The following is a 16121-nucleotide window of genomic DNA, read 5'->3' on the forward strand; positions in this document are numbered from 1 at the left end:
ACACGAGAGCTCCAGCTATCGCTGGTGGTGAACCAGCAAGAAACCAAATTAAAACTGGCCTCAGGAGCACACAGGTGGATATAATGGCCATTCTTATTGGAGGAGGAACGTCTGCCTGCCTGGTGCTGCGCACAGTATCTGGCCCCTGGGCTTGGAGGATAGATGACATTCAAAGACATATCTTGCATGTAATAACAGCATTCAACAGCTTTAAAAAAGATAATCCAATTGTCAAGAACATTTTATGTCACAGCAATTGCAGCAATTTAATTTGCACCTCTGCATTTTGACCATTCATTAGAATGAATGAGGCACAAAATATGGCACCAAAAAGGTTTAGAGAAAATTATTTTTCTTCAAAGTTGTCCGGGCATCAGAAAATACAGTGGGGAAAGAGTTTCTTGCTGAGCGTAATAAATTGGAACGCTTTCAGTACTTTGTGAAGACCTGTGATCCTGTGGGTGGATTTTAACGATTAGAGAGCTGTGAGGCCAGAATCCAGTAGGAGGCTGTAAGTGGAAACACAACAAAGGCAGGTAATTGTGCTTTTGCTGTCAAACAACCACCAGCATCTGTCTTTACATCTGTAAAAATAGGCCCTGGCTTCCATGTAACATGCAGTGAACAGCATTGTGGGTAAGGAACATCTTTAGAAATCTTGAAATGTTCCAATATGTACACTACCTGGCTCTGTGAACAATGGTTTAAAATCTAGAATTCTTGAATGAATCCAGTTTTACAAAATATACTCCTGGGTCATCATAAAAACATTTTATTATCCTAACTGTTCTTGGAGGACTAATACCAATTAGAATTTTACAATATATTACTATTATTTAGACATCTTTACATTGGTTTATATATTAATTACTTTAAACTCATTTGTACATGCTTGTGGAATTGACATTCCCTGGTCAGATGAAGCATAAGGATGGAAAAAGGCACGTTATTGCTCTGATAATCAGTGGCGAGCAATACAGTCAAAAAGAAAAAGAGAAAATAATATCCTTTTGTATTTGTGAGAACAGTAGTTGCTTTGCATCCTGATCAGTTCATCAGGAGGACGAACAGCTTTTTGAAGCATATTAAATCTCTTAACAGGATAGTGAAATGTCCAAAGCAATTCTCCAAATGATAGCCTGAAGTAATTATATGTTGATATGGTGACTGATAAGCAATTTCATCTTTTGATCTGCAAAGATTCCTGGGATTGGCTTTATACCAAAAACACATTGCTTGTCATTGTCAGTGTTGAACCCCCTTGGGAGTTGCATTCCAGTGTCTTATTATTATTTTTGTACATAGGTGGATGTTCTGTAAAAATGTAGAGCATTTCAAACAGTACTGTATAGCTCGCTGTAGGCCTATGGTATGCTCTCCATGTTTGACCCCCAGCTCAGCTGAAAACATATATTCAGCAGTTGAAAGCTCTTTGCCCTAAGGGGAGGGCACAGTGCACACAGTCCATAGAAGAGTCCACACACTGTGAACTACTCATCTCATCAGTCGAAGGGCCTATAGCTATCTCATATGGAATGCTCTCTGACTGTCTGTCCATGGGTTTGCCCTCCAAGACTGAAATGGTATTATTTTCTCAGAGATAATGTCTTGCCTCAATGCCTCGGATGCTTTATCCAGTTCCGTATCATCCACTTTTGACCAGAACACCTCTGCACCACCAGTCGAAGGCCGAAGTTGGCATCTTTGGACATCTCCACCTCCAGGCACCGTCCAGTGTCCCTGCTGATGATTGGACCATTCTGTAAAACAAGATGGGAAAAGATCATATCAGAAACACTGAGATTGAAAAAGAACACATTCTTCCAAATAACTTTGCGTAACCTCAAATCACTCTCCATAATCCTGATGGTAGATATTATGGTTCAAATAGTGTTATTATACTCAGTACAGGAACACTTCAGAGTAGAATCCACATTGTTATTATCCTTCTATTCCTTCGGCCATGAGCCAGTTGTGAATGCGAATGCACTGAATTAATGTGGGAAATGTGTTTTGCTATGACTCAGTGGGATTTTGCATAGTCTTCTGCAATGGAGGGACCTTTACCAGCAGCAACCACATTTAATCTAACATTTAACACATGGCTCATCCTATTATAAATAACAATGTAATTTACCTCAATGTCTCTATATGTATGCATTACATGACTCAGTTATTCCAAAGAAGCCAGAGGCTCTTTTCAGAAACATTGATCAATTATTTGATTTGTGTTTTTGTTTTTACCTGTGTAAAATCCCACAGCCTCTGGGAAACCCGCGAAACAGAGTCACATTTTTTCAAGCTGGGCGTGCGCCCTCTTCCGTCGTCGATGAGACATTTGGTGTCAGGCAGAAAGGTGGTCGACCCTAGGGGTCCTAGCTGTAGAAGCCCCTCTGTTGAGTAACGGGCAAGCTGAAACAGAGATGAACATCAGGCAGTTCATTTGATTGTAGCAAAAATAAGCATGGATCCAAAATACTGCACATTTGAGTAAATGCTGCAAATAAAATTGGCAAGTAGTTCATAGATATTGCAGTGCACCGGAAGGTATTTTCATCATCCAATGAGCAAATTCATTAACCGTATGCAGACTTCAATTATCTTAAATATTTTTGGAGCTAAGTCTATTATGTGGCTTTCCTAGGGCATTATATACAGATAGAGAGTATATAGTTAATTAATGCTAAAGATTTTCCCAACCAAACATGATCCCTAGATGTTTAATCCAGTACATGAAATGGTGTATGTCTGTGCCTCATATCTTTTACATAAGGATACAGTAGAGTTAACATCTATTATTCATTACACTGATCCTCTCACAGAAATTAGATGCCAAAGATAGGGGGGTCTTCAATATAGCCCACTTGACACACACTGTGAAATGCTGCTCTTCTCCATTGTTCCACAGTCATCCAGCTAAGCGGGGGTATTGTAACGGAGCTACACGTAACTGTATGAACCAGAACAAGAGGAGGTCGATCAATGTAACTGAATGCTTTTGAACCCATACTGTTGATGACTTGGCTTAGATGGACAATATGTGAGCCTTGCAGCTGAATGAATGGCTGCTGATAGCTTCCGGTTGATATACTCAGAGCTGGATAAACGATATACCAGCCAGTTCATGTGGGGGTAACAGGCTGTACTGTAGCTATGACTGAAGGTGACTGGGAGTGCTCTTTTAGCAGAAGGCTGCACTCATAGAAACCTTATAAAGATTAAGAGACACCAATTTGGAACATATGAAAAATATGGAATGGGTTCACCACGTCTTTGTCCAGACTTTTCAAGGTACTCTTGTTCGAAGGAGGCTATGGTTAGAATTTTAAAAAAAGTGTAGTACCTTGGGCCTGGTTAAGGTCCTGTGGCTGATTGTCTTTTCACTATTTCTATCGAAATACCAAGAGAAAGTGTTTCAAATACCAAGAAAGGTTTTTTAAACTATATGTTGCCTGCTGCAAACTTCAGTTTGGAAGTGGGTTCCTGCCTGACAGCAAGGCTAATAGACCTTAAACGATTAAGTGATTTATTTTGTAATTCATTCATTTCACTCTTGGTTTTTCTTCCTTCAAAATACCTAAAAAGGATTTTCCATCCTAGTGTTTACGGTTGTGTAATGTGTAGTAAATGGCGTCAAAATATGATTTATGAGTAGTGTAAACGAGAACTGGGCACAGGCCAAAGACATATAATCCCTGTTAAAATGTGTTGACAGCGTTACGGAGTGGATGCCTTTATTTCCTAATGCAGTTAAAATTTTACTATTAAAAATAATTAGCCAACATAAGGAAATTATTCTGCCAAGCCAATCAACCTGTTTGCAAAGCATTATATTAGAAGCTGATGCTCGATTACTTTCTTGGCGCCATAAGGTTTGGGGGGGAGCCTCTTTGGGTCAGGCTAATCATGTGTTCACCAATTGGCTCATTAACACAGGAGGGGTAGAGCACAGTAAATGATGTTTGTGTGTTATTGTATAGGAGGAAGTATTTCAGAGGTAGACCTCCTGCAACGGTAATCCCCCCTACGCCCCTCGCTCTACCAAGGAGCGACAGCACTGCAATGTGATCCAATTTACATTTTAGTAATTTAGCAGACGTTCTTATCCAGAGCGACTTACAATTAGTGAGTGCATACATTTTTCATACTGCCCCCCGCGGGAAACGAATCCACAACCCTTGCGTTGCAAGCACCATGCTCTACCAACTGAGCTACAATGTCCCACTGAGATTACTGTACTGTGAGAGGGGCCATGCAGGCTTATGTTACATGTATGGCCCAGGCAGGCAGGCTCACCGTACAGTACAGTAGCCTGGACAGAACACAGGACATGTCCTCTCCCTATGGGGGCTGAGCCACAGCAGGAGACCAGTGTGTGATGTGAAACACCCTGTTTGTGTCCCAAATGGCACCCTATTCCCTATGGGCCCTGGTCAAACGTAGTGCACAATATAGGGGAAAGGGTGTGATTTGGGATGCAGACCATGACTACTACAGAGCCCCTGGCTGGGGACTTAAGAGGCCTCTTAGCATAAGTGGTGCAAACAGAAAACAGGGAGCAACATCCAGTGCTCCATGTACACCATACATAGCTGGGATTCCTGCTGGGAGGTTGAGTGGGGAGACCCTGGGCCTGGAACCTCCATCCTCTGCCATGCCCTATATTAGGATTAGCCCAAATGGACAAGGTGTGCCATTGTCCTCCTGGTTTTAAATATCCTTACAGGAGGCATGGTGGAAACAGACACATTTTTAAGAGGTGCAAAAAAGATTTATTCAGCACAATTACATTTTTCATACGTATTTGGATAGGTTCAGTAAAATCTAAACGGCTCCAAAAATGGAATTGGGTCCTGTGTCGTAGCGTAGTGCCAGTCATCGTTGTAATCTAATGATACAATGGCATAAAATTCATTTCCATTTGTTTATTTCCCCTGAGGTTAGGATTAAATACTTGATGTAGCTTTACATTACTAGACTGCACTGAGCTCTCTCAGAAGGAGGGCAGGAGGAAAGTGCCAGCCAGTGCTCAACAATTTATTTATATTCAGCATGCGACTGATAATAAACATGTCACTCCGCATCTGGAGGGGGGAAAAAATCAGCCATGAATAATATTTGCATGATTGTTTCTCAGGCGTGAGCTTTGTTTTGCTGCATGTGCACAACAAAAATAGTGGCAAAGCCCCTTTTGCCCTGACACTCACAGGTCAGCACCTAGTGAACATTCTCTAATGGAACTTTCAGGGGGTTCTAGAGGCCATGGATTAGAATATTAGAACAAACAAATAAGAAAGCAAAAAGCTATTAGCTGATTAATTACTTCCACTCCAGGAGGACTTTGTAGTGCCTAGACTTCTTAAAACCACATTTAGCAGAATATATTCACAATTCTGAGCTTTTTCCCCAAAATGAAATGTTATTTTGCTTGGCTGTCAATAATGAGATGAGTGTCATCCCATGGCATTACACTGTATAATGTAAGAATAATGCTCAAACCCTGCTATTTAGTGAAGAAAAGGAGTCTTTATATTATTTGTAAATATACCAAAGAGAATTGGAGTGAAATCTGCTAACCTGTGAGGACATTCCATGACAGGGGTAGAGGATGGCTTTGTCATCGTCCTCTGATCCCTGGTCCAGACAGTAGCCACTGGCCTTACTGTTTCTGACCTGCAACACAACAGACAACACAGAGACCTTATTGTTCCTGATTCAGGTTAAAGTTAGCATTTGTTATTTTCAGAAGGGAATAAATGGTATAAACTCAAATCTGTTGTTATAACAATCTTATCCAACACCTTTTCTATAATTTTTTAGAACCTCTGGTCTAGAAAATACTGTAAAAGGTAACTCTTAGTAAATCTGTCCCTTAGCAAATGCAATGGCACTTTGTCATCTCACAATGTCTCATAAAGAAATCATCTACACACTATAGTGATGAGAGATGTAATTTTAATCTACGATAGGGTATCATGTAAGCAACAAAAACCTCTTCAATCTCCTAGACTCCTAGTCCAGATGGTAGTGTGTGTTAGTGGAGGTATGTGTTTGTGGAGGTATGTGATTTGAATGTGTATCACTTTATTTCCACCCTGTGAAGATATCTATCATGTTGTGTTGTCAGATAGGTTCCGCTCTGCTGGTCTGGTCAGTGCAGGGGGTGCAGCTGAGGTTCCAATGACAGATGAGCTTCAGCTGCTGCGCTATGGCAACACAAGGTAACTGTTCCGTTGCTTGTCGCAGATTTAAAATAGTGCCACCTAAATGGGAGCTGCTTTGAGGAATCATTTTGCAAGACACCGGCATAGAGAGCATACATATCAAGATTGGAGAAAAACCAGGGCCACCAACATTGTGCTGCTTGATGAATCTGTAGTTTACTTCTGATATATGCCGGCCACATATTTGAAAAGGCTTATTGATTTTCTTCCCCTTCTCTGATTTTGAAATCAATAAGTAAAAGGCTTAACTTTTATTTTACAATGATTCCCGAATTGACTGTCTGACTTCTTGCATTCAATTTCTCGTCCTGTCATAATCTTTTCCGCTGTGAAGGGTTGAGCAGTCGAGCCCAAAACAATCAAGTAGGCACTGAAAGGTAATAACTGTTTAATTAAATCTCATTAAGGGGAAATTGCATTGAATCTTGTAGCTGCGCCGTGTTGCTATGGAAACATGATACCTTTACCTTCCGATGACTCCCTGTGAATTAATTAATTTCCCTTCAACATGTAATCTTTGAAGTGCAGACGGGATGAAATACACTGTCGATGATAGATTGCTTGTGCATACAGTATTTGAACATAGCTTGCCTAACACTGTATGTGAGATTAAAGCAAACACTGCTTCTTATACTGAAACATTCCTTACAACAAAGCACACCCTGCAATCACTGCAAGAGACAAGATAATTCAACAGAAGAGGAGATTTCAAGAATGTGTGGGTTGATGAATGAATGAGCTCTTGGCAAACTAATGTGATGTTTTTATTCTTTATAGAATGTTATTGTCTTCAAACACACAGTAGACTGCACATATTACATCTGTTTTTGTATTGTGTTGTGTTATGATTTACCAGTATTAGAACCCAAATGCAGACAAGTACACCAAGCCAGAGAAGGTTTAACAGGTTTATTTAAAATGTTCAATAATCCAGGTTTCCAATAATAGGGGATGAGCAAGTCCAGGTTACAGGGAGGGTAACAGATCCAGGTCAGGGCAGGTGTGGTACCGTAATGTCCTAGTGTCCGTGGTGAGTCCAAAAGAGAGGTCCGGTAGTATAGAGCAGGATGGTGGTGGCAGGAGTGAAGCGGAGGCAGGAGTCAGGTTCCAAATATATGGTCGTCTTGACTATGATCTGACGATGAGTGGTAAGTTTGACCGGGTCTTAAAGGCTGAGGTGATTATGGTGAATGAGCTGCAGCTGGAACCCTGACTCCCGCACACCAGACTTCACTCCTGCAATCAAGGACAGACAGAGGGGAGGGAGAGAGCAGAGAGAGAGCTACCTAGCAGCAGTAGGCCTAACAGTACCCCCCTCTACGGACGCCACCTGGCGGCCGACAGGGTTTATCGGGATGTAACCTATGAAACTCTCGGACCAGAGCAGGATCCACAATGAAGCTCCTGGGCACCCAGGAACGTTCCTCAGGACCATAACCCTCCCAATCCACCAGGTACTGGAAACCACGACCCCGGCGGCGAACATCCAGAAGTCGCCGGACAGTGTAGACCGGACCCCCACCCACGATCCTGGGCGGAGGAGGGGACGAGAGGGCGGGCACAGATGGCTAACCGACACAGGCTTAATCTGGGAAACATGAAAGGTGGAATGAACCCGTAGGGAGGCAGGAAGCTGTAGCTTAACCGCGCAGGGGTTAACAATAGACAGTATCTTGAACGGTCCTATAAAACGAGGCGCCATCTTCTTAGACTCCACCTTCAATGGAAGGTCCCGTGACTTCAGCCATACCTCTTGACCAGGAGAGTAACCGGGAGCCTGGGACCGGTGACGGTTGGCTTGCCTCTGCATGTACGCCGAAGCTCGGGACAGAGCTACCCTGGCCTTCCTCCAGACCTTGAAGCAGCGGCGCATGTGGGACTGCACCGAGGGTACCGCCAGTTCCCTCTCTTGAGAAGGGAACAGGGGAGGTTGATAACCCAGAGCACACAGAAAAGGAGACAAACCAGAGGAAGCGTTAGTCAAGGTGTTATGAGCATATTCCACCCAGGGGAGCATGGAGCTCCATGACCCAGGGTTAGACCCTGTGACACAGCGAAGAGCGGTCTCCATCTCCTGGTTCGCTCTCTCGGCTTGCCCGTTGGTCTGGGGGTGATATCCAGAGGACAGGCTGGATGTAATGCCCAAAGCTTTACAGAAAGCTTTCCACACCTGGGAGACAAACTGGGGACCCCTGTCAGAGACAATATCCGTGGGTAGACCATGAGAGCGGAACACATGTTCAACCAAAATATCAGCCGTCTCTCTGGCAGTGGGCAGTTTAGGTAGGGCCAAAAATGAGCGAACTTAGAAAAACGATCAATCACCGTAAGAATTACAGTCTTTCCAGACGAGGGGGAAGTCCAGTGACAAAATCCATAGCGATATGCGACCAGGGCCGGCTGGGTATAGGTAGAGGTCGTAGATGACCAGCGCTGGCCTGGGTGGAGTTCTTACTTCGTGCACATACCGTACAAGCAGCAATGAAGGCTCGAGTGTCCGCCTCCATCGTGGCCCACCAGAACTTCCGTCGCACAAAGTCAAGGGTCCGCGAAACTCCAGGGTGACAGGTAAGGGGAGACGAGTGAGCCCACTGAAGTACCTGGGAGCGAGCAGACTCAGGGACAAACATCCGGTTAGGAGGACCCCTCCCAGGGTCAGCTTGATGATGTTGAGCCTGTCTAACAATCCCCTCGATGTCACATGTGACGACCGCAATACTGCAGGTAGGAGGCAAAATGGGTTCAGGGTTACTACCAGTATCAACAGCCGAATGAACACGAGACAGGGCGTCAGGCTTGACGTTGCGTGACCCAGGACGGTAAGACAGAGAAAAATTGAATCTCCCAAAAAATAGTGCCCACCTGGCTTGACGGGGGTTGAGCTGCTTCGCTGACTGGAGGTAAGCCAGATTCTTATGATCCGTCCAAACGATGAAGGGTTGTTCCGCCCCCTCCAACCAATGTCGCCACTCCTCGAGAGCCAGCTTAACGGCGAGCAGTTCACGATTGCCAACATCATAATTCCTCTCTGCCTGAGAAAGTTTCCTTGAGAGAAAAGCACAGGGATGCAGTTTGTTATCTTCAGAAGAACGCTGTGACAACACCGCACCTACCCCAGTGTCGGATGCATCCACCTCCACGACAAACTGGCGGTCGGGGTCCGGCTGCATCAGAATGGGAGCCGAGGCGAAGCGATGTTTCAGTTCTTCGAACGCTGATTCGGCCCCCTTCATTCCAAGCGAACGGTCGTGAGATGGAGGTGAGAGCGGTGAGTGGCGCCGCAATGCGGCTGTAGTCCTTGATGAACCTCCTATAGAAGTTCGCAAACCCCAGAAATCGTTGAAGTTGTTTTGCGGGTAGAGGGGGCTGGCCAGTCCGTGACAGCAGAGATCTTAGCTGGGTCCATCCGCAACTCCCCCTGAGCGATGATGTAACCCAAAAAAGAGGTCTCAGACACATGAAATTCACATTTCTCCATCTTCACAAACAGTTTGTTCTCCAACAACCTTTGCAACACCTGGCGCACATGCAGTTCATGTTCCTGGGAGGACTCTGAGAAAATCAAGATATCATCCAGATAGACAAAAACAAACCGATTCAACATGTCCCGAAGGACATCATTGACTAGTGCCTGAAAAACAGCAGGGGCATTAGACAACCCAAAAGGCATAACCAGATACTCAAAATGTCCCAAGGGTGTGTTGAAGGCAGTCTTCCATTCATCACCCTTACGAATGCGCACCAGGTGATACGCATTTCGTAGATCCAGTCTCGTAAAGATGGTAGCACCATGAAGGAGGGGAAAAGCAGAATTAATCAAAGGCAGAGAATACTTGTTCTTAATGGTGATGTTGTTAAGTCCACGGTAATCAATACAGGGTCTGAGGGTCTTATCCTTCTTAGCAACAAAAAGAATCCCGCTCCTACAGGTGACGAGGAAGGACGCATAATACCTGCCGCCAAGGAGTCCCGAATGTAGTTCTCCATAGCCTCCGTCTCCGGCCGGGAGAGATTGTACAGGCGACTGCTGGGGAGCGGGGCTCCTGGCTGGAGGTCAATGGCGCAGTCGTAAGGCCGGTGAGGAGGAAGAGAAGTAGCTCTGTGTTTGCAGAAAACGGATGCCAGGTCATGATACACGTCAGGAACATTAGAAAGATCCATGGACTCCAGTGGAGGTCGAGGCACAGTACTGGCAGGAGTCAGAGCAGAACACAAACAATTCACATGACAAAATGTGCTCCATGAAACAATTCTACCTGTCACCCAATCAATGTGTGGATTGTGTCTTATGAGCCAGGGGATACCAAGGACCAGAGGGGTCTGTGGGCAGTCGATAATATGGAATTGAATGTTCTCCTGATGATTTCCCGACACTCTAAGACAAACAGGAACAGTCTGATGGGTAATATGGGTCAACAATTGTCCATTCAGACCCTTAGCCTGCAGCGGACAGTCCATAGGAACAGTCTCCAAATCCATTTGTTGAGCCCACTCTCTATCCAAAAAGCTTTCGTCTGCACCAGAGTCAATCAGCGCACTAACAGAGAGATTCTGGAACTGCCACTGGAGGGATGCCTGGAGCAGAATGCGGGAGAAGAGGAAGAATCCGCTGCTCGGCTCACCAAAACTTCTCCCATTAATGATGAGCCGGCCCTTTTCCCGGACGAATTGGGCAGGAAGGAACGAAATGACCAGCTTCTCCACAATACAGGCAGACCCGAGCCTGAATGCGACGTGCACGCTCCTCTGAGGACAACCGTACCGACCCACCTCCATGGCTTCGGGTTCAGTGCTCCTCGTATCGACTCGGGAAGACACGGCTTTCTCCGTAGGGAAGATGCGGGGAGGAGTTTGTTGATGACAGACAGGTTGCTTGGAACTAACACTCCTCTCCCGGCGGCGCTCCCGAATCCGATTATCCAACCTGATGGTGAGTGAAATAAGATTATCCAGCGTAGGCGATTCATCATATGACACCAATTCATCTTTTAAAATCTCAGACAAAGCATTGATGAACACTCCTTGTAATGACTCGTCATTCCAACCACTCACTGCTGCTAAAGTCCGAAACTCCACTGCCATCTCCGCCACACTGCGAGCCCCCTGCCGAAGAGAAAACAACCGTTTCGCAGCCTCCTTGCCTCGTACGGGGTGGTCAAAAACCTTCCTCATCTCAGTGGTGAAGGCAACGTAAGCGTTGCAAATGTCCGACTGACTCTCCCAGACCGCGGATCCCCAGGCACGAGCGGAACCGCTAGTAGAGTTGATAAGGTAGGCAATACGGGCTCTTTCTGAGGCGTAGGTGAGGGGCTGTTGTTCAAACACTAACGAGCATTGAGTCAAAAAATCGCCACAGGTTCCCATGTTCCCGTCATAGCGCTCTGGAGCAGGAACAAAAGGCTCTCTGATCTGAGCTGAAGGGGTAGTAAGGGCAGACACTTGATTGGTGAGTAATTGAACCTGATTAAGCAGCACCTGACTGTCCTCAGCAATCGTCTTAAACAGGGTATCATGTTGGCCAAGTAAAATGCCCTGATTGGCTATGGCAGTCCAAATTTGAGTGCACTCTGGGGTGGTATCCGAGCTACTGTCTGCTGGGTTCATGATGGTCAGATCATACTGTTATGATTTACCAGTATTAGAACCCAAATGCAGACAAGTACACCAAGCCAGAGAAGGTTTAACAGGTTTATTTAAAATGTTCAATAATCCAGGTTTCCAATAATAGGGGATGAGCAAGTCCAGGTTACAGGGAGGGTAACAGATCCAGGTCAGGGCAGGTGTGGTACCGTAATGTCCTAGTGTCCGTGGTGAGTCCAAAAGAGAGGTCCGGTAGTATAGAGCAGGATGGTGGTGGCAGGAGTGAAGCGGAGGCAGGAGTCAGGTTCCAAATATATGGTAGTCTTGACTATGATCTGACGATGAGTGGTAAGTTTGACCGGGTCTTAAAGGCTGAGGTGATTATGGTGAATGAGCTGCAGCTGGAACCCTGACTCCCGCACACCAGACTTCACTCCTGCAATCAAGGACAGACAGAGGGGAGGGAGAGAGCAGAGAGAGAGCTACCTAGCAGCAGTAGGCCTAACAGTGTTGTGAAAATTGAATCCAGTACAGGTATTCCACTACATCCAGTGCAGGTATTCCACTACATCCAGTACAGGTATTCCACTATATCCAATACAGGTATTCCACTACATCCAGTACAGGTATTCCACTATATCCAGTACAGGTATTCCACTATATCCAAAACAGGTATTCCACTAAATCCAGTACCGGTATTCCACTACATCCAGTATATGTATTCCACTCAAAACCTGCTTCTGTTTTTGTATTGTAAACCTATTATTGATAGTGAATAGGGAATGTCTCACCTCCCCATACGTGATGGTGTTGTTGTAGATGCGCATCTCTGGGTAGACATTCTCCAGGTACCAACGGAAGCTTCGACACTGCAGCCTCTTCCTCAAGGCCACCCGCTCAGACACGTCCCCATAGTCAACCCCAGGGTTCTGGTAGCAGACAGGGAGAAATCACATTAAACCAGGACACAATTACTTAAGATAAGCAACATATGACTACACTTTATGTAGTTAGAAAAATGGAGGCCTCAAAAGATTGCTGGAGGGAAAAAGGGTAGAAAAAATGAAAAGAAAAGAAAAGAAGGAGCCTGAGAGAAGAAGAGTGTTTGGTTAAGAGATGGATGGATGGAGGCTGTCATGTGGGACACTCATTGTTCTTTCATTAGACATGACAGTATGCTGTGCAAATTCTAATCAGCTGCTTAATTATGAGTGTTCACGGCCCTGCCATGCCGGGCAGCATTGTGCATGGAGGTGGCTTCCCAAACTGATTTGGGGAATGCTTAATAACTGCTCTGCTCTGCTCTGCTCTGAGCTCTGCACTGTGCCCTGGCCTCCACAGCAGACATGCACTGCCTCATTAAGAGAAAGACTCACTGTTTCTAAACCTTAAAGGTCCAATGCAGCCGTTGGTTTTCTCAACATCAAATAATTTGTTGGTAACAATTAAGTACCTTACTGTGATTGGTTTCAATTAAAACGGCAAAAAATACAAAATAAATAGCTTCTTAGCAAAGAGCAATTTCTTAAGCAAGAATTTTGCTAAGACTGACTGGGAGTGGTCTGAGTGGGGAGGGGGAAACAGAAAACTAGCTGTTATTGGCAGAGAGGTTTTGGAACTCTTATTGGTCTTGTGATGTAACAAGGCAGGCCAAAACTCACCAAAACAGGCTGAAATTTCAGGCTGTCTTTTCAAAAGGCTCTTACACTAAAAGGGCATTATCAGCATTTTCACAATTTCTGAGTATTATTCCAACCTCATAGTGTGGAAATATACACTGAGTGTACAAAACACTGTTCTTTCTATGATATAAACTGACCAGGTGAATCCAGGTGAAAGCTATGATCCCTTATTGATGTCACCTGTTAAATCCACTTCAATCAGTGTAGATGAAGGGGAGGAGACAGGTTAAAGAAGGATTTTAAGCCTTGAGACAATTGAGACATGGATTGTGTATGTGTGCCACTCAGAGAGTGAAAGGGCAAGACAAAATATTTAAGTGCCTTTGAAAGGGTATGGAAGTAGGTGCCAGGCGCACAGGTTTGAGTGTGACAAGAACTGCAACACTGCTGGGGTTTTCACGCTCAACAGTTTCCCATGTGTATCAAGAATGGTCCACCACCCAAATAACTTCCAGCCAACTTGACACAACTGTGGGAAGCATTGGAGTCAACATGGGCCAGCATCCCTGTGGAATGCTTTCTACACCTTGTAGTCCATGCCTCGACAAATTAAGGCTGTTCTGAGGGCAAAAGGGGTTGTACTTAATATTAGGAGTTATAATATTACTCAGTGTATACAAAACACAGGAAAATCATGTTTTGGATTGCACTGGGCCTTTAAGCATACTTCACTACTGCCAGCCACGGGTATCAGCCATATTTTAATATTTGTGAATAATGAGCACAGGCATTCCCCTGTCCCCTGTTATTTGGATTAGCTATAACAGATACATTCCATTTGGGAGATGTTGTTTGGACTACATGATGGTAGTAATCACAGTGAATTATAGACCCTGCCCTCCTACCAGAGTAATTGTGTTCTCCTCTAGCCTCCCTAACCAACAACAACACTATGTGATTCTGTGTGTGTGGTGTTGGGAATGGGAGATATATTAGTTATAGCATTACGCACAAAATAACTCTGCACCATGGGACAAAGGGTTAATAGAGCGCTGTACCACTGTGTTCGTAATTACATTGGACGAAGAATGTTGGGCAATGAGGCAGTTTGTCTATAGGGTGCTGTCTTAGTTACTGTCCTCTTGCATGTATCCATTGTGCCTCGCCCTGTGTTTTGAATTAGCGTTCTGCCATATTAAGAGAAGCATTGGCCTCCCTGGGCTCATTATCGTAATGTGCCCCTGTACAGGAGGCCTTGTTTGAGTGAAACACAATCCAAAGCTTGTTTCTAATGACAATAATGTCTTGAAAACATTACAATTACTACCAGGCCATGTTTTAAAGCATTGTCACTGCACGCTGTGCCACTCAGATCATTGCAGTACTCCTGTACTAGACACGGCAATTAGTATTCTCCATTAATCCCTTTTTATTTATTATTGAAAATAGCTGTTTATTATTTTCCACGCCTAATTCAAAGGCCCTTGAAAGCAATTATGTCTTAACTGATGTGTATGAAAGTGGCACTGATTAAATTAGTCATTCATTTGGTTTCAGCTCTTCGCTCCGCTCCACCACTCAGAGCCTGACGTCGTCGTTCAGATCTCACTGAGCTGCTCTGAAGGTCGAGTGGAATGAAATCTGAATATCCATTGAGGCCTAGCAGTCTGTCTAGAGGGGCCCACCCCGCTCGGCACAGAACAGGATGCTGGTCTGAATGAACAAGTGGTGAGGATGGGATGGATGGATGGGTGGGGTGAAAGACCAGCCAGGCTCTTGTGACCAGCTGCGTTGTGAACCATAAGACTGTGTTAACACAAGTCTTCAGGTCTCAACCAAGGTTACTCATCACGTGCTTGGTTCATCGAACCACCTCCTTTAGAATAGAAATAGAATGCCTGTTGTGTCATAGAATGTAATAATTTTTCTATGGATACACAAGCCATGACTCTAGCCAGTCTAGGTTTCTTCATAGGTCAAGCGCTGTGAGACTATGGTTACACTCACATTCATGGGGATGTTCCAGGCCATGTAGACATGGGACTTGTACTCATCCATCCAGACCTCGGCGGCCCGCAGGGCGTTCCTCTTGGCGTAGTAGTCAATGTCGTTGTTGTATGGCTTCTTGGTCCGCTCGATGTGCGCCACTCTGGCGCAGGGCAGCACCTCCATGCTCCCCCCACACTGCCACACCTAGAGGAGAGAACAGCAGAGAGAAGACAGAGTGACCCTGCAGCAAGCCAACTCCATCACCATCACCTGGCATCAAAGGCTAGACAGAGATCGAGGATAACATCAGAGTCGGCAAGCAAACTGAATCACCCTCATGTGGCATGAACTGCATCACCATCATCAAGCCATCCTCTAACTTTAGTTTAGGAGACTGTGATCACTGATCTACTGAGGGAGTCCTGCTCTATGGCTATGACAATGTTGTCCTGTCCTTTATTTTGTTGTGTGTTATATGTGTAACCCAAGTATGCCTAGTAGGCTAGCTCTACTGTGTAGCCTAGGCCTTCTGTGTTTATGTTTGTAAATGTTTTAACCCTCTCCTTTGGTTTTAAACAGCCTGTGTGGCATCGGTATGAGTCAGAAACATTCATTCTAGTGTCGAAATTTACTACAAAGTGTAAATAGGATAATTTTGGTCATAAAGTCAGTCTCATCCAAAACTGAGTTTTGTGAGTTCATCACA

At 44.9% G+C, this 16121-nt stretch overlaps 1 protein-coding gene across 1 annotated transcript in view; it reads right to left on the reverse strand.

Moving 5' to 3' along the window:
- Nucleotides 1-228: 228 nt before the first annotated feature.
- The window catches only part of LOC121530630 (polypeptide N-acetylgalactosaminyltransferase 9), a 116930-nt gene continuing 101037 nt past the window's right edge, over nt 229-16121 (reverse strand). Inside the window, exons 8-12 of the mRNA XM_041835740.2 lie at nt 15434-15619; nt 12596-12733; nt 5578-5673; nt 2245-2412; nt 229-1760 (exon numbers count right to left, since the gene is read on the reverse strand). Of these exons, the coding sequence (XP_041691674.1) occupies nt 1614-1760; nt 2245-2412; nt 5578-5673; nt 12596-12733; nt 15434-15619 (735 nt within the window). The 3' untranslated portion in view covers nt 229-1613. The remainder of the gene's footprint in view (nt 1761-2244; nt 2413-5577; nt 5674-12595; nt 12734-15433; nt 15620-16121) is intronic.

This window comes from Coregonus clupeaformis, chromosome 18 (assembly GCF_020615455.1).
Source record: "Coregonus clupeaformis isolate EN_2021a chromosome 18, ASM2061545v1, whole genome shotgun sequence".
Classification (NCBI taxonomy): Eukaryota; Metazoa; Chordata; class Actinopteri; order Salmoniformes; family Salmonidae; genus Coregonus; species Coregonus clupeaformis.